Below are 18,502 nucleotides of genomic sequence, written 5' to 3'. Positions count from 1 at the left end.
GCTCGAGGCTGCGAGGAAACTTCCTCAGCAATGCAGTTTTCACTACGACGGAATAAGAACTTTCTGGTACGCCCAAACTCTTTAGATTCCGCATTCGAACCGTCAACGTTTCGTACAACTTTCTTAATTTCCCGACTTCATCAGCGGAACGGATCGTAGGAAGGTCCAACAAGTGATTGAAGACCAATCTTCAACCAATCAGAGACCAATCTTTCTCGATTTCCAAAGTGATTCTGTAATGTCTCCACCGCAGCTGGATAGTTCTGTTGGTGAGGTCCAGACCCTTTATCGCCAGTTCGGCCTTACCCTTCGTTAGGGTGCGAAGATACTGGAATTTCACGACGTTCGACAGCGTTCCACTGTTGTGGATAGCCGCCGAAAACTGATCCCAAAAGTATTGCCAGCATGCTAATTCTCCCGCAAACGGCTCTATGCGAAGCTTGGGGAGACTCACGGGACGAAGAACATTTTTCATTTCTTGGTGGGCTCAGGTAGCGCTGTACAGCGAGGCGGGCCGTGGTGATTATCTCAAGGTAGCGGTCACAGTCCTCTGCTTCAGCATCCATGTCGGCTTCATCGATAATAGCGGTTATCTCCTGGTTCATTGCTTCCGGAACCGAAGCCTTCGTGCTTATAGGACGTCGAGTTTTACTTCTACTTCTTCCCTCGGTGGAGGAGATCGTTGAAGAAGCAGTCGAATATTGTCCGCAAACTTCGTAATCTTGGCCCGTACAGGTGCGCGCTGTCTCCGAAGCCGGTCCATCGTGAAGCTACTTCTCTCAGGTCTGGGGCTAGTTCCCGGGTTTCGGCACCAAAAATTCTCTGTACAATACATCAGAGATCAAAGTCACCAGACCGTAAGAGGACAAAAGTTTATTAACCGAACTGGGTAAACTAACGAATACAAAAGAGCGCGCTAGCCCATGCCCCACTGACTCGTGCCGCCCCCACTATCGCTTCGCCTTTTTCCAACAAACATAATTATATACAATGAAAGTTATATTAAATACTAATGCTAGTTATTAAACACCTTAATTTAGTTAATTTACCGCTACACCAACCCGTAACATCAAAATGTTACATGTACTCAGTGGCGTCGCTATGGTCGGAGGCACCCGGTGCGGCTACACCATCCGTCACCCCCCTTCTCCTCTTCCCATCCCCCGATAACACAGACATCACACAGTCCACGTATATCCGACATCACACGACCGCAAGTGCGTGTGTCGCTTACACTGTTTCATTCAGACTGGAATCTTTCGAGGTGCGTTGCCTGGGGGGAGGAGGAAAGGAGAACGCAGACGTCGCACAGTTTCGACGACCGACGTGCCGCCTGGAACCTTCGAGTTGCTGACTAGCGGGGAAGTTGTGCACCAGGCAAAAATGATGCTACACTGAAGGCGTTCTTGGTTGTGTGCGTAAACGCTTGTTTCTGCGTGCCCGTCTTGTTCGCGTCTCGGTGCCCGATGTCGTTTTCTTCTGACATGGACTTTTGCTACTTGACGCTCTACTCCTTGACACGGACGTGGCGCCTTCCCAGTCTTCACCCTGTTACCTAGTCCTTGCCAGTTCCGATTACCTCGTACTTCCTACACTGCTTTCACTTGAGTGTCCGCCTGAGGGGCCTTCCGCTTGCGGACAGCACCCGCGAGCGCCACTGGTAACTGCCATCCGCGAGCGCCAGTTGTCGGCGGCAACCTGAAGGCTGGAGCGTGAATACTCGTCGTCGGTTCGCTTTCAGCGCTGCGACTGCACCCCTCTCCGCGCTGCACCCGGTGCGGCCCGCATCCCCCGCACCCCCGTAGTGACGCCACTGCATGTACTATCTTTATTTGTTAGCCAAATAAACGATCAGAAAGATTACAGTTGTACGTTAAAAATTGCCACTACGGCGGCGTTCGATATATTATATAGAAGTTCTCTCTGAGTGCTTGCGACAGTTGGTATCATGGAGGTGCGGTCTGTCTTTCGTGGGTGAAATATTTTATAGTCCAGATATACCTTCTTTCCTCATGTATAAGCTTGTTACAGAAGAAGAGAGGAACTTTTTTGTCTCTTATGGGGTCTACGCACTTCCTAGTTCTTCAAATTCAAACAGAGGCAGAGAACTCCGCGAAAGATAAATGAGCAGGCTATCGATTCCCCCCTCAAACACACACACACACACACACACACAAGTTCAAAAAAAGACGCGGAAACAGATTTTAGGGAAGTTACAAACACTAGTTTATTACATAGGGAGACGTTAAAAAGGGCAAGGGGTCGACGTTTCGACAGTGGCACTGTCTTCGTCAGGACAAAAGATGCGTAGCTGGTTACACATTACTTAAATAGGTTTGGTACATGACGTCATAATCAGTACGGGCACGCCACAGGCGTTTCTCAATGAGTCAGATTCGGGAATATTCCAGAAGGTGAAGTCCGGGTGGTGTTGTCCTTCGCCGTAGGTCACTGTCCGCTTTGGGGAAAATTCCGGGCAGGATGAGCGCTGCTTCAAACTTTGCTGAAAAAAAAAAAAGAAGAAAAGAAAAACAGAAAGGAAACGAAAAGGAAGAAAGTGTAGCTCATCTAGGCGGGCAAATTTCCTACCGTTGAAAGTGCTCCCAGATCTTCGTTAATGGTTGACTGGAAGTTGTAAATGAGATAAGATTCGCGTTGTTCCCTGCACCGATCTGAGCTAAAATTTGACTGGAGAATAAAAAGTGACACATTATTTAGTGAATGACCTGGTTGCTTGAAATGGCGAGAGACCGAGAGGTTTGGCTTTTTTGTAACGTCAGATCGGTGGTTGTTGAACCTGATCCGAAATGATGTTATATAGTCTGAACAACGTATTGTGCTTGGCACATGCCGCACTGAATGGCATAAATGACGTTAGATGAATTACAGTCGAAGTCACCATTAATTTTGACGGAGAAATTGGAATTAGTACTTTTAAGTACTTGGGTGATTTGCATTAATTTGCATATTTGACACCTGCGACCATCGCATGGGTGACAGCCGTTCCCTGGATGCGCTGCTTTGCTAACCTTAGAGCTAACTAGATTATCGTGCAGGTTGCGCGCGCGCCTGTAGGTTACCCGCGGTGGCTGAGGAAAAATTTGTCCCATGCGCTCCGATTGGAGAAGGATACTATGGTGACGGATTAGTATATTTTAAACGCTTGGAATATTGCTGCTAAATGTTAAGATGAGGTTTACGGAACCATTATCTAACACGCGTTTGTGGTCTTGGAACAGGGCTTTGCGATCTGCTTTGCGGGCTTTGTTTAGAGCGTCGTCAACTAGGCTAGGTGGAAATTGACGACCGATGAATGTTTCCCTAATTTGAGCTAGATTTCTGTCCAAGTCATCGTCACTGGAACAGAGGAGCCTGTATCGAAGTGCTTGGCTGTAAAGGATGGCAAGTTTAGTATGACGCGGGTGACAACTGTTAAATGCTAGATACTGTTGAGAGTCCGTAGGTTTACGCAATAGGTTTGTGGACAAGACCCCGTTGGTTAACTTTACTTGGACATCGAGAAAGTTAACAAGGGGAATAAGAATGCGTGAACTTGATGGCCGGATGTGCTTTGTTAAAGTCGCTGATAAATGTGATTAGGTCATCTTCTGAGAGTGGCCACACCATGAAGATGTCGTCGAGGAACCGCTTGTAAAGCATGGGCTTCTTTAGGCGCTTAGACAGAAATTCCTCCTCTAGAGCTCCCATAAAAATATTTGCATAGTTAGGTGCCATTTTTGTACCCATAGCCGTGGCATGAATTTGCAAGTAGTGCTTACCGTCAAATTCGAAGTTGTTATTTTTCAGAATATGATTGAGGAATGTGCATAGGACACAAGGATCGTATGCGGTATCAGAATATTTTGAAAATGCCCTTTCAGCTGCAGAAATGCCATCTTCGTGGGGGATGTTAGTATATAGCGAGGAAACGTCTAGCGTGACTAGCAAACTGGAAGAAGGAGGCTGACATTCACTTAAAACTTGAAGAAAGGGATTGGTGTCCTTAATGTAGGATGGTAGTTTAGGAGGTATATCTTTAAGAAGGTGGTCAACAAAGCTTGAAATGTTCTCGGTAGCTGTACCGTTGCATGAAACTATTGGGCGCCCTGGATTTCCAGGAATTTTAGGGAGCATATAGAACCTGCCCGCTGCTGGGTCTTTGGGGAGTAGATAATCGTATAGGGTGGAATCTACCTTTTTACTTGCTTTTAGATGTTTTAGACTGAGGATAATATGAGCCGTAATTTCCTCTGTAGGGTCAGCCTCGAGGAGTTTGTAGAATGATGCGCACGATAATTGCCGGACGCCTTCGTTAATGTAATTTTCTTTGTCCATTACTACTATTTCACTACCTTTATCAGCTTTTTTAATTACTATGTCACTGCGGTCCCGAAGGTCAGAAAGGCTGCGCTGCTCAGCCGGCGTTAGATTTGGCTTCGATTTGCTGTTGCATGATTTATTGTAAGCGTTAATGATATCTTTTTGAACTGCACGGATGTACATCTCCAGAGCCTTTTCACGGTTAGCCTCTGGCGTAAAGTTGGATAGCGGTTTAAATGGGTTGGAATCTGACTTAGGTTTGTCATGAAAGTATTCATGAATGAATACTTGCAGTTCAAAAAGATATCATTAACGCTTACAATAAATCTTGCAACAGCAAATCGAAGCCAAATCTAACGCCGGCTGAGCAGCGCAGCCTTTCTGACCTTCGGGACTTTGGCCGTTTGATAATCCTTTTACCTCACCCTCTCTCTCTCTCTATATATATATATATAGAGAGAGAGAGAGAGGAAAAAAGCCATTAAAAAATAAGAAAAATGACGCTAGATGTGTTTGTAATTCAAACTTACAGATTCAGATGGCTTCTATGGCTGCACGTAGAAAAACAGATACTCATGGAACGATGCGACAGCACCAGAGGGCACGTGTTTCGCCGTGTTTGCGGCTCGTCGGCCCTGGGTAGCTGCGCATCGTTCGGAATTGGCAAACCAGGGGTCGCTCAGCGAGCGATATACACCTTGGTGGGTGACTGAGCACTCCTCAATGCCACAGTGCAAGCCAGTGTATTATAATGAAGAAAAAAAAGTCATTAAAGAAACAAGTAAAAGAAGCTAGACGCGTTCGAAATTCAAAATTACATATCAAGATGGCTTCTATGACTGCACGGAGAGAAACAGATACTCATGGAACGATGTGACAGCACGAGAGGACACATGTTGCGCCGTGTTTGCGGCTCGTCAGCTCTGGGTAGCTGCGCATCGTTCGGAATTGGCAAACCAGGGGTCGCTCAGCGAGCGATATACACCTGGGAGGGTGACAGAGCACTCCTCAATGCCACAGTGCAAGCCAGTTAATTATAATGAGGGGGGAAAAAGCCATTAAAGAAACAAGTAAAAGACGCTAGACGCGTTCGAAATTCAAAATTACATATCAAGATGGCTTCTATGACTGCACGGAGAGAAACAGGTACTCATGGAACGATGTGACAGCACGAGAGGACACGTGTTGCGCCGTGTTTGCGGCTCGTCAGCTCTGGGTAGCTGCGCATCGGTCGGAATTGGCAAACCAGGGGTCACTCAGCGAGCGATATACACCTGGGAGGGTGACTGAGCACTCCTCAATGCCACAGTGCAAGCCAGTGAATTATAAAGAGAGGAAAAAAGCCATAAAAAATAAGAAAAATGACGCTAGATGTGTTTGTAATTCAAACTTACAGATTAAGATGGCTTTAATGGCTGCACGTAGAAAAACAGATACTCATGGAACGATGCGACAGCACCAGAGGACACGTGATTCGCCGTGTTTGCGGCTCGTCGGCCCTGGGTAGCTGCGCATCGTTCGGGATTGGCAAACCAGGGGTCACTCAGCGAGCGATATACACCTGGGAGGGTGACTGAGCACTCCTCAATGCCACAGTGCAAGCCAGTGAATTATAATGAGGGGGAAAAGCCATTAAAGAAACAAGTAAAAGACGCTAGACGCGTTCGAAATTCAAAATTACATATCAAGATGGCTTCTATGACTGCACGGAGAGAAACAGATACTCATGGAACGATGTGACAGCACCAGAGGACACGTATTTCGCCGTGTTTGCGGCTCGTCGGCCCTGGGTAGCTGCGCATCGTTCGGAATTGGCAAACCAGGGGTCGCTCAGCGAGCGATATACCCCTGGGAGGGTGACAGAGCACTCCTCAATGCCACAGTGCAAGCCAGTTAATTATAATGAGGGGGAAAAAGCCATTAAAGAAACAAGTAAAAGACGCTAGACGCGTTCGAAATTCAAAATTACATATCAAGATGGCTTCTATGACTGCACGGAGAGAAACAGATACTCATGGAACGATGTGACAGCACCAGAGGACACGTGTTTCGCCGTGTTTGCGGCTCGTCGGCCCTGGGTAGCTGCGCATCGTTCGGAATTGGCAAACCAGGGGTCGCTCAGCGAGCGATATACACCTGGGAGGGTGACAGAGCACTCCTCAATGCCACAGTGCAAGCCAGTTAATTATAATGAGGGGGAAAAAGCCATTAAAGAAACAAGTAAAAGACGCTAGACGCGTTCGAAATTCAAAATTACATATCAAGATGGCTTCTATGACTGCACGGAGAGAAACAGATACTCATGGAACGATGTGACAGCACGAGAGGACACGTGTTGCGCCGTGTTTGCGGCTCGTCAGCTCTGGGTAGCTGCGCATCGTTCGGAATTGGCAAACCAGGGGTCACTCAGCGAGCGATATACACCTGGGAGGATGACTGAGCACTCCTCAATGCCACAGTGCAAGCCAGTTAATTATAATGAGGGGGGGGAAAGCCATTAAAGAAACAAGTAAAAGACGCTAGACGCGTTCGAAATTCAAAATTACATATCAAGATGGCTTCTATGACTGCACGGAGAGAAACAGATACTCATGGAACGATGTGACAGCACCAGAGGACACGTATTTCGCCGTGTATGCGGCTCGTCGGCCCTGGGTAGCTGCGCATCGTTCGGAATTGGCAAACCAGGGGTCGCTCAGCGAGTGATATACACCTGGGAGGGTGACAGAGCACTCCTCAATGCCACAGTGCAAGCCAGTTAATTATAATGAGGGGGAAAAAGCCATTAAAGAAACAAGTAAAAGACGCTAGACGCGTTCGAAATTCAAAATTACATATCAAGATGGCTTCTATGACTGCACGGAGAGAAACAGATACTCATGGAACGATGTGACAGCACGAGAGGACACGTGTTGCGCCGTGTTTGCGGCTCGTCAGCTCTGGGTAGCTGCGCATCGTTCGGAATTGGCAAACCAGGGGTCACTCAGCGAGCGATATACACCTGGGAGGGTGACTGAGCACTCCTCAATGCCACAGTGCAAGCCAGTTAATTATAATGAGGGGGGAAAATCCATTAAAGAAACAAGTAAAAGACGCTAGACGCGTTCGAAATTCAAAATTACATATCAAGATGGCTTCTATGACTGCACGGAGAGAAACAGATACTCATGGAACGATGTGACAGCACGAGAGGACACGTGTTGCGCTGTGTTTGTGGCTCGTCAGCTCTGGGTAGCTGCGCATCGTTCGGAATTGGCAAACCAGGGGTCGCTCAGCGAGCGATATACACCTGGGAGGGTGACAGAGCACTCCTCAATGCCACAGTGCAAGTCAGTGTATTAATAATTTGAGGGAAAAGCCATTAAAGAAGCAAATGAATGACACTAGACGTGTTTGAAATTCAAAATTACAGATTAAAATGGCTTCTATGGCTGCACGCAGAGAAACAGATACTCATGGAACGATGTGACAGCACGAGAGGACACGTGTTTTGCCGTGTTTGCGGCTCGTCAGCTCTGGTTAGCTGCGCATCGTTCGGAATTGTCAAACCAGGGGTCGTTCAGCGAGCGATATACACCTGGGAGGGTGACAGAGCACTCCTCAATGCCACAGTGCAAGCCAGTGCATTATAATAAGGGGAAAAAAGCCATTAAAGAAACAAGTGAATGACACTAGACGTGTTTGAAATTCAAAATTACAGATTAAGATGGCTTCTATGGCTACAAGCAGAGAAACGTATACTCATGGAACGATGCGACAGCACCAGAGGACACGTGTTTCGCCGTGTTTGCGGCTCGTCAGCTCTGAGTAGCTGCGCATCGTTCGGAATTGGCAAACCAGGGGTCGCTCAGCGAGCGATATACACCTTGGTGGGTGACTGAGCACTCCTCAATGCCACAGTGCAAGCCAGTATATTATAATGAAGAAAAAAAAGTGATTAAAGAAACAAGCAAAAGACGCTAGACGCGTTCGAAATTCAAAATTACATATCAAGATGGCTTCTATGACTGCACGGAGAGAAACAGATACTCATGGAACGATGTGACAGCACGAGAGGACACGTGTTGCGCCGTGTTTGCGGCTCGTCAGCTCTGGGTAGCTGCGCAATCGGCAAACCAGGGGGCGCTGTCGGTTCTGTCGTTCCGTAGTTGAGATAGCATGCTGTCAAGGCTAAACCACATGGAGTGATTTTTTAGAGCGATCGTCGCGCACGGCGACGTCGCAACAGGCGCGACAAGATGGCTTGTCGCGTCCCGAACCACAAGGCGCGACAACAACGCGATGTCGCGCACACATTACCCAGACGCGCGAGCCGTATGCCTGCTCACACGACGTTGATAAACGTGTACAAAACAACTAAATATGATATGTTGACTCATATATCCCTTATTACAAAAGCAAGCCTTGTGCCGACAGGAAGTGGAGGTGTATTCAATACTGACAGAAGAAAAAAACGGCATGTCTGTAGGCGTCTGGGCATCATGAATGGGCATCAGTGAGTGGGCCGTAATGGGCCGTAATCATGAATGGGCCGTAATGGGCATCATGACTGCGCACCCCACTTCGGTTTCTTCTTCGTTTGGCGCGTTCTGTGTATTCTGTCGTAGCCTTCGTCGCCGCTTTGTTTTTAGAATCGTTTTCTTTTTTTATTTTAGGCCGACATTGATTTACACAACGCCATGATTGCACAGATTGACCTTTTTGCCAACTCCACCTTTTCGAAAGAAGCACGTTCGTGACGCCACTGACGGTATGTCCTGATTGGTTCCCTGTGCTCTGCATTCCGTATCGCGCCGAGCGACCGCGACACAAATCTGACAGAGACGGTCGCTCGGGACGTCGCACAGAGTGCGGCATGGCTGGCCCGTCGCGCGACGCGAAAATCGCGCTAGTTGTCGCTCCATGTGGTTTAGCCTTTATGGATGATGACGAATGCGCCGCGAGCGCTGAGAACTAGTCGGTACACTCTTAACAATTAGGGGGGGGGGAGTGTCGAGGTAGCTTGCCGTTTTTGGCCGCACTGAAGTGGGCATCGTCACGACCACACCACACCACACCATCACCACCACCACACCACAATTATCCACACCACATAGCACGCTCCTAGCCAACCATCATCCCGAATGGCAACGTCCTTTCCCTTGATTTGAAAATGGGAGGAAAAGTGGGAGGCGTACGCCTTTTTTTTTTTACCAATTATGCCGAACATAAGGGCAAAAGGCCTTGCCCTCCGTTTTCAACAAATTGAGCGAGAACGTTGTCATTCGGGATGATGGTTGGCTAAGAGCGTGCGATGTGGTGTAGCTAATTTTTAAGAGTGAACCCCACTAGTTAACAGCGCTCGAGGTGCGTTCCTGATTATGCATGATAAGAGCACGCTATCTCACCTACGGAACGACAGAACCGCCAGCGTTGTTTACCAGTCGCTTTGAGAACGAATACCAAAGCGTCTCTTTCGGCTGTTCCTTACCTTCCGTCACCCCCGTGTGTCAACCAGGCGGATGAACACAAAATTGACGGCCGGATAGCTGATCAAAAGAGCGCCTTGGTGCCCTGCTCCGCGCAAGAAATATGTAAACCTAAATCAATTATTTACTCGGAAAAATCACCAAGTGTCGATGTGTTTTTTTTTTCTTGGAACATTTTTCGCTGAAGGTCCCGGTGCGTAAAACAGCTTCCGTAAGCGTGCGAAGTAAAAGGTAAAGGTTAAGATTTTTATCTAATTAGTGAGGGTATGTAGATGAGCCGCTCACTACTCAGTTCAGGGCCGATGTCCCAAGGATCTTTACCAAAAAGAAATTTCTTCGATAGCGCCACCTGGCGAATTATTCAGCCGGATGATTTTCGTGAAACACCACGTATATATGTGTTTGTAAGTCAAACGTCGCCATGCCAGTACTGGACAGCCGTTTCGGCCTTATTTGGCGATCGTCAGCAGTACGCAGGCAGGCAACGTTTGAACGGATGGCGTCAGAAGGTCACGTAGTACGTGATTCCTCCCGTCAAGGTGAGCTAACTCACCACTGAAAGCCCAGAGCAAAGTCAGACAAGTGAATAAGGGAAAAAATAGCCATAGCTCTTTGGCTGCACGCATAGCTATTTTAGCGCATAGCTATGGCTATTTTTTTCCCTAATATACTTCACTGGCTTTGCACTGGGCTTTCAGTGGTGAGTTAGCTCATCCTGACGGGAGGAATCACGTGTTACATGACCTCTGACGCCATACGCTCAAGCGTTGCCTGCCTGCGTACTGCTGATGAGGCCCAAGAAGGTCGAAACAGCTGTCCAGTACTGGCGTGGCGACGTTTGAGCACTTACAAACATATGCTATGCGTGCAGCCAAATAGCTATGGCTATTTTGTTTCAGAATCAGAAGACGACAGAAGAAGAAGAATTAGAAGACGACAAAGCGCTTACAGGAATACACAAAGTGGAGTTTATTAACACTTAGGGACAGGGGTCGACGTTTCGGCAGTCGGCGCTGCCTTCGACGAGACTGAGGTTTGGTAAAAGGACAGGCTTTATATGTGGGAGAGGGTAATGTACAAGGGAAAGAGAGCAGCGCATGCGGTTTTGTCATGACTAACATAGGTTGATGACTAAGTGAAAGGGGAATGACCGGGACTGTGCAGCAGGAACTTGAGGGAATACCTGTGAGCCTGAAAAGAGACAAAAGAGCGCGTGTACTGTGGGAGGATTATGAATGCAAGTTACCAATAGTGGAAGGGATTCCTGGGTCTTCGTTTATCTGACACTGGAATTTATGAATGAGATAAGATTTGCTCTGTTCCCTCACCCGCTGAGAAGGAAAGCCTGACGTAGGATGAAAATAGATGTATTGGTGATGGAGTGTCCTAGTTTACTGAAATGACGTGACACTGGCAGATTGGTTTTTTTCGCGACGTCAGATTTGTGGTTATTGAACCACGTTCTAAATGACGTAGCTGTCTGCAAAAATTTGGAACCCGAGAAAGGGACAGAGGAGGGACGACACGACATGTTCTCGTTCTCCCTCCTCTGTCCCTTTCTCGGGTTCCAAATTTTTTCACCATGTACCAGCTGGCCTGCACCCTTGCCCTTTTGCCATGACGTAGCTGTCTGTTCAGAAGATAGACCACATTGGAAGAATTAGTTAAAATCGCCATTAATTTTGACCCGATAATTAGAATTGGTACTTTCTGCAGATTTAGCGTCTTGCATTGAATAGAGAGTTTTAGTACATCGGACGCTATCGCCTTTGCGTACGTACGAGATTGCGTTGATGGTTCTGCGCAGGCCCACAGCTTCGTGCAGTGCGCAGAACCACCAACGCTATCTGTTACTAATCTCTCTGATGTACTAAAACTCTCTATTTACAAATTTGGCATCTACGAGGGGTGTTCAAGTCAAACCGGGACCGAGTGTACAAATCGCTCGCGCTACTACTTTTTCGTCATTTTCACACGCGACAGGCCTCCGCGTTCACCACGTGGTGGTCCAAAGTTTCTGCAAAACAGAAGACACGTGCTGGACAAGATGGCCGACAACGAGGTGAGCGCGCACATCGAACAGCGAATTGTCATGAAGTTTCTCGTGAATGAAGGCGTAAATTCATGTGAAATTCACAGCATACTTCAGGCTCGGTATGGCCACGATAGACTTGTTCTAGTCGTTGGAGATGACTGTCTAGTTCGGCATCGTCAGAGCACATTCTGCGGTAGCGCAATGCCTGACTATAAGGTATGGCTAACTTAGTATGTCGTGGATGGCAACTGCCGAACGATCAGTACTGCTCAGAATCTGTAGGCTTCCGGTATAAGTTGGTTGAGATACCGCCGTTTTGGAATTTGACTTCCACATCCAAGAAGGTAACAGTGGAGGCGGAGTCCTGGGAAGTAAATTGAATGTTAGGGTGAATTTGGTTGAACCGGTTGATGAACGTGAGAAGGTCGCTTTCAGAATGAGGCCATATTATAAAAATATCATTTAAAAATCACTTGTACACAAGTGGTTTCAATGTTTCCTCCAGGGATGCCATGAAGATATTTGCATAGTTGAGGGCCATTTTCGTACCCATAGCTGTCCCGTTAACTTGCAGATAACCCTTGTTATCAAATTCAAGAGGTATGTATATATATATATATATATATATATATATATATATATATATATATATATATATATATAAATCTTGTCTTATCGCCCGTGTCGATGAAACTCTCCGTTCATTTTCTCAAAATAAAGTTGCTGTTTCTAATCTTGTCTCTCGTGGGTGCTACTGATCCTATAGGAGCAGATCGTTTCCTCCCCCGAGTGGATGGACATTCTTGGCATAGGGCGAATTTCTATAGTATTTCAGAACTTCGGATGATAACTCAAGGATATGTGAAGTTTCTAACAGCGTACAAACACACACACAGACAGACAAATGCTCTAGGTGTGCGTTTTGATATAGCCCGCACCCATTAGGTGTAACTCAGTAATCACATGCTTTGGGGAAAATATGAAAGTTCAGGATTGTCATTGGTTCACAGCCTGACTGTTTTGAAACCTGTTCTAGAATATTCACCGCCCCATTTTGTCGGGAAGTTAACCCAGTATCGAAACCACGGGCTCATTATTAAGCGGGAAATAAATCATTATTGGCATCTGCGAATTACACCTGGTCATAGGTACCGAGACCGATGAGTTTCATCGCTCCATACATGACATGTGACCCTCGAACATTGAAAGGGAGTTGTCCTACTGGCTGATAAATGCCATATGGGTATCGCCCCCCCCCCCCCCAAAATAAAATAAAATAAAAGGCATACCCGTTCCAGGATTTAAAAAAATTACTTGGCTTGAGCAATAGCTGCCACATCCGGTTCTGCACCTTCCCATTAGCCCGAGAGGATGAGCTCCAAAAGTTGATTAATAAACTTTTCTATAATTATTCATCTGGAAATTGGTTCATAAACCACGTATTTTTTGCCATTTTAATGCGTGAAGGGAATGAGCTCCAGCGATTCAATGGGTTTCGGCTATGACGGAAAATCTGCAGGCCTTTCTAGATGGCCCTTTAACTTTAGAGAAGCAATAACTGACCACATGGATGATGCGTGGATGTTTGAGAGATTAAAGGACGACATTTATTTTATTTCAGTTGTGAGCTGCTCTCTCTTCGTGCTGTATATGCACTTCATGGGGATCGGCTCGGACCATATATCAATGAAGACCCGCGTGCTCGTCAGCCTCCTGATCTGTTGTCCAGAGCCATTGTTCCTCAAAGACATGTCTTTCTCCAGCTCAGGTACGCATTTCTTTCAGCACTTCTTGCTCGTGCAGTTATATTGAGAATGAGCCAGGTATCTCTGAGGCTTGCTCATGCACAAGTGAAATATGTTAAGGAACCTACCCCAACACCGAATATCCACTGGATGTACGAATAATAGGGAGATTTACTAAGTCGTTTGTGCCCTATTCTAGCGAGCGGTTCTGCCGATTCGAAACGTGAATGAGAAGCGAGCTATAGAGACTTCTAGCAAATCTGACGAATCGTTCATCTCCAAATGTATTCCAGGTGGATTGAAGTAACTTGATCATGAGGGATCATTCGCATGTTTTCTTGTACAATATGACATAACACAGTGTACATCAGACTTTTTTCCCTTTGCGGAAGGCTGTACTTGAGGCGAACTATACGTCGGTTACCGTGTTGTCAAGAAGACGCCGGCACAGTTAGGAGACCCGATCTCATGTTGATGAATCAGGATGATGTAGGAGGCAGTTTTTCTTTGAAAAGGGTTAATCTCCCGTTTGCGGACCTCTCTCGACAGTTAACCAAACAGGGAACGACACAGGGATGAAGTGATGACACTCTCTCGTCTCGCCATGCGAAGGGCGCGTCCAGATAGTGTTCGTCTTCTGAGACCCCTAATCTGATCGCCATCTCTCGGCGCGCAGTAGGACTGACAGGGCAGCCAAAGGTGACCTTCGCCTCACCCGGCGTTGCAAGCGAGGGTCTTCGGCTCTTGGCTAGAGGTGTGCGCCGATGCTGTTTTTGTCGGCGGCGGCGCTGGTATCGGCGGCGGCGTGATCACTACTCCCGTGCTTTTCGAAAATTGCATTTTCTGCGAAACACCCGAAATATCGGTGGGTCTCATAATGGTGTCTGTTTCAGTTTCTTTTCTCTGTAGTGCTTAGAAAGGACGTGTTAGTATCACACCTACAGAAAGAAAAATCCGAGAGCGAGAATGCACGAACAACAAGACATCTTCCCAGGGAGCACATGGTGGGCTAGTAAACGTCTAAATGACGTCTAAAAAAAGAGATAAGGAATGTCTATAGAATGTCTAGGCAATTAGACCAAATGTCTAGTATCCCTCCACTAGACGTCAAATAACACGTCTAACGTTACGCCACCTAGCCATCTAGCCCTAGACATCCGATGTCTATGTACCTAGCCGTGATTTAGACACTCTTTTGACCTGGATGTCTGGAACAGGGTCAGACACTTAACCATGTATTAGACATGAAGTCTACAGCTAGACCAATTTTATCCCTCCATTCAGGCGACAGGTCTAGGGTTATACATTTCCTGTACCTTACTTTAGCCACCTTTAGACCTACTTTAGACCATGACTAGTCCTGCTACCGTCCTGGCATGCATTCATGCAGAAATATGATATAATTGATAGCAACACGGATCTCAGCATAAACATTTATTCGCAGTAAACCACACACGAAGTCTACGGTACAAAACTCTTGTCTAAAACTGGATTGACTTCGCCGCCAAGCAGGCGTCTTGTGTTTTGACTGAGGAGTGTTGAACTGGCAGCAGGGTGTTGATGGCCACCTCATTCCTTTCTTCCAACGAGTGATTGTTGGTGCTGCAGCACTGCCTCCAATGACTCACTGTGGCTAGAAAATAGAACAAAACATGTCAGAAAGCATTATGTAGCCTGCTAGTTCTAACTAGTTTGTTTAGTGGCTATGCACACTCTTTCACGGGATGCTTGTCTGGCCACATAAGAGCAAAAGCTGTATCAACACTGATCTGAGAGACACAAAGAAAAGAAGCTGCACGTACAAAAATCACAGAACTGTTACAGCTACACAACACAAATTGCGGCAACAGCTGAAAATCTGTTTGCGCGTCACTACCTGATGTGGACGCTAGAGCCCTGCACCATCCGCGGATGGAAGCGGATATCCGTAAGATACTTGCGGATTCGGATGAGAATTTATCACTTTCTCCGGTGTGCGGATCGGATGGCTCGAGGTCGGATGCAGATATATGTAATTTTTCTACTAGCAATTTATTTGTATTGCGCACTGACAGCGAGCGCATGTCCGGGTTCACCTTTGACCATGCACGGCCAAGACGGGAGAGAAGGCATTTTGGCGTCCACACGAGCACCGGTGAGGAAGCGTTCCAGAAGTCTCTCCATATCGCGTTTGTTGAAAGGTTTACCTTTGCTTGTCGCCATGAGTCCTTCCATGAGAGCATGGAAGCATCCGAAATTATACCAACATTCTTCCGGCTGTGTTTACGCGTCCTTCGAAACTTGCGGATCTAAAAGGTTGTGTATGCAACGGTGCGGATCGGATAACGTGTACGCGGATGCTAAAAATCTTGTCTGCACAGGGCTCTAGCGGACGCTGCCAGGATCTCCGGGAAATGAAGATGTAACAGCTTTCGCTGTGAAAGTACATCAATGTGACAGGCGTTTTCTCGTGACACATGATCTTACCTGGTCGAGCAGGCAACTGCTAAGCACTCCATGATTGGCGCAGCACTTCCATCACTCCATTACGCTAAAACAACATCTGCGCTGCTCTCATAACTTTGGTGCAAAACTTCTGTACAGGATAAAAATAAACACTGTGTATATTATAAAAGACAATACAAAGCAAGAGCTGTATCACCACGTCAAATATTATAAGTACGTACAAGTAGTATACAAGTTTATTCACATGACGTCATCCGCAGGAGACCGCCACTGTCGCTAGCAGGCAGATTTGCTGCCATCGGCCCTATTGTAGATTTCAGTCAAGCTGTTACCCATATTATACTCACCGTATATCTGGTGTTTAAAACTTGTTGCTCTGTGATTTGTAGAATGTCTGAGCAATTTCCATATTTTTGGTGTTAATAGTCACCTAAAAAGCATAATGCAGCAAACAAATGCAAGGACTAAACATTGCGGGACCTATAGTATGGCGCTGAGGTGACTTCAGTGAATAAACCTTTTAGGAACTCAAATCTTGCACTACTACCAGATAGCTGTTTGGGTGAAGTAAGACGGAATGACATAGTCACGCTGTTCTCCATACAATACCAAGGATGTCTCAAAACGACCAAGCACAAAAATACTAGTTTTGTACCGTTTGACGAATATTTTGTCTGCTGCCCACACAGGTTGTGCGGTTCCTTAGCAAGCTTCTGGCAGTCGTTTCTTCTACATCGCACTTCCCTGCTGACTTTCACAGCATCTGAAAAAAAGTTCGATTTCGTTAGCCACAAGACAACCATGTAAATGGAAAGCAGTTAGAGTCTTCCACCAACTATATTTGCAATACTTTGTTGACAAAAAATTTAAAGAGGCACCCTCCAGAGTAAGATTAGGCGGCACATTGAACACCAGGAACATTGGAGGACAACACAGTCACACGTCAGAGACAACTGCTTTCCCTCACCTCACAGGGAACTGTTAAGCTTATGTGCAAACAGCTGTTTCGTAGGGTAGGTTACCACTATTTTCATATCCACCGATGCAAGATAGTCCAAGCACCTATAAAAAGAAAAACCCAGTTGCTATGAAACCATGATATGCAAACAAAAGTACTTGCGCAAAATTTTCAGTGTGTAGTTTCACTACCAGCGAAAAATGCAACAACCGAAGTCGGGCTGACATGACAATGAACTAACCAGCATTTATGTTCCGGCATGTCCGCCCTGCAAACCGTAACTGTTGACTTTCGTTTACTCAAGACTTCAACAGTCATCGAAAACTCGTTAATCTCGATGGTTAATTAGTGATACCGTATTTGTTTTAGCACAAAGACGAACCAAGGCACTTAATGAAACGTTGTACTGCCGAACATACAACGTTAATCACTACTTCGAATGCAAGTGCAGTCAGGTCAACCCACACTTCCAATATGCTTCAATCGGTGATACGAAGCCGAAATAAAGGAAACGATATTCCAATATTATGCCACGCATCTCTACTACATGCGATTTGGTGCACAGAAACAGGCACATACTTTAATGAAGAGTGAACTCACCCCTTAAACTTGACAGCCAGAGAACAAAGAAACGTTGTCCACCACAGTACTCTGGGAGCTCTGCTGTGCTCAACAGCTTTTTTCACTGGACAGCACGGCGTACGTTCTCGCTATGCTTAAAAATTGCAAGACAAAACGCGCGGGAGATTAGAACTTCGAAAGATTTTCGTATAACAACCAGTGGAATGCAGCCGCGAAGACCCCAACTGCTACCCGTTGCGCGTCCGGAAAGTTTGAAGTTTCAACCGTTGAAACTGAACTGGTTCGAACTGGTTGGATGGATGGATGATGGATGGTGATTGGGTAGACGGGCAGGCGTCATTGCCATTGCTTGAGCTCGTGCTTATTGAGTACTTATTTTTTGTAATATCTTTAATTTCCGTGGCCGTTCATTATAATTGGGTGGTGGAGGTTAAATGTTAAATAACACATATGCCAATCCAGCGGAAGTTACACCAACATCATCATCATTATGCCATCGCCATCGTTGTTGCAGCGACAAGTGTCGTATTTTGTGATGTATGTGTTGCAAATCGCTGTTTTTTTTTTGCAAACATTTTATCAGTGCCTTTGCTACTGAGCTACAGGTGTGCCTAATATGTAGCGCATTGCCTGTTCAGTGGTTTCAAAGAGATACCATGGGCAGTTTCAAGATTTTTTGAAGGGTTCTGAAATCCCTGAGTCACGTCAGATTCCATTTTACTGCTGCAACTGTGTAGCTTGTGGGAAAATGTTATGTGCAGTAAACAAACATCTGCTATCTGCTGCCCACAGTACGTGCAAAGTGCTTCTGTGTTTGTGGAGCTATGGTTTATAGTGCTGCGCTGCACGATTCGTCGGCGTCGTCGACTTTTTTATTGACGTTTCAGTGATTCAATAATTTAGTTGCTGATTTCTTTAAGTTGGTGTAGCAGTTGGTGCTAAGGTGTTG

At 46.3% G+C, this 18,502-nt stretch overlaps 1 protein-coding gene and 1 long non-coding RNA gene across 7 annotated transcripts in view; one reads left to right on the top strand and one right to left on the bottom strand.

Annotated features, from left to right (window-relative positions):
• LOC135387255 (sperm-specific sodium:proton exchanger-like) overlaps positions 1 to 18,502 on the top strand; it is a 199,469-nt gene that overhangs the window by 25,415 nt on the left and 155,552 nt on the right. For all 4 annotated transcript variants that reach the window (XM_064616542.1, XM_064616541.1, XM_064616543.1 and 1 more), the window contains one exon: positions 13,445 to 13,591. In XM_064616542.1, coding sequence (XP_064472612.1) covers positions 13,445 to 13,591 — 147 coding nt within the window. The remainder of the gene's footprint in view (positions 1 to 13,444; positions 13,592 to 18,502) is intronic.
• On the bottom strand, positions 14,990 to 17,892 carry LOC135387254 (uncharacterized). 3 transcript variants are annotated; one of them, XR_010420987.1, is made up of 4 exons: positions 17,572 to 17,892; positions 16,981 to 17,075; positions 16,035 to 16,776; positions 14,990 to 15,201 (listed from the first exon to the last, which is right to left on the bottom strand). It is a non-coding gene; the product is annotated as an uncharacterized LOC135387254 (long non-coding RNA). The 3 variants fall into 3 exon arrangements; XR_010420986.1 differs by lacking the exon at positions 17,572 to 17,892 and having other exon boundaries at positions 16,035 to 16,143; positions 16,669 to 16,776; positions 16,981 to 17,400; XR_010420985.1 differs by lacking the exon at positions 17,572 to 17,892 and having other exon boundaries at positions 16,981 to 17,400.

The sequence above is a fragment of the Ornithodoros turicata genome, chromosome 3 (genome assembly GCF_037126465.1).
Source record: "Ornithodoros turicata isolate Travis chromosome 3, ASM3712646v1, whole genome shotgun sequence".
NCBI lineage: Eukaryota > Metazoa > Arthropoda > Arachnida > Ixodida > Argasidae > Ornithodoros > Ornithodoros turicata.
This window is presented reverse-complemented; position numbering and strand designations above follow the sequence as displayed.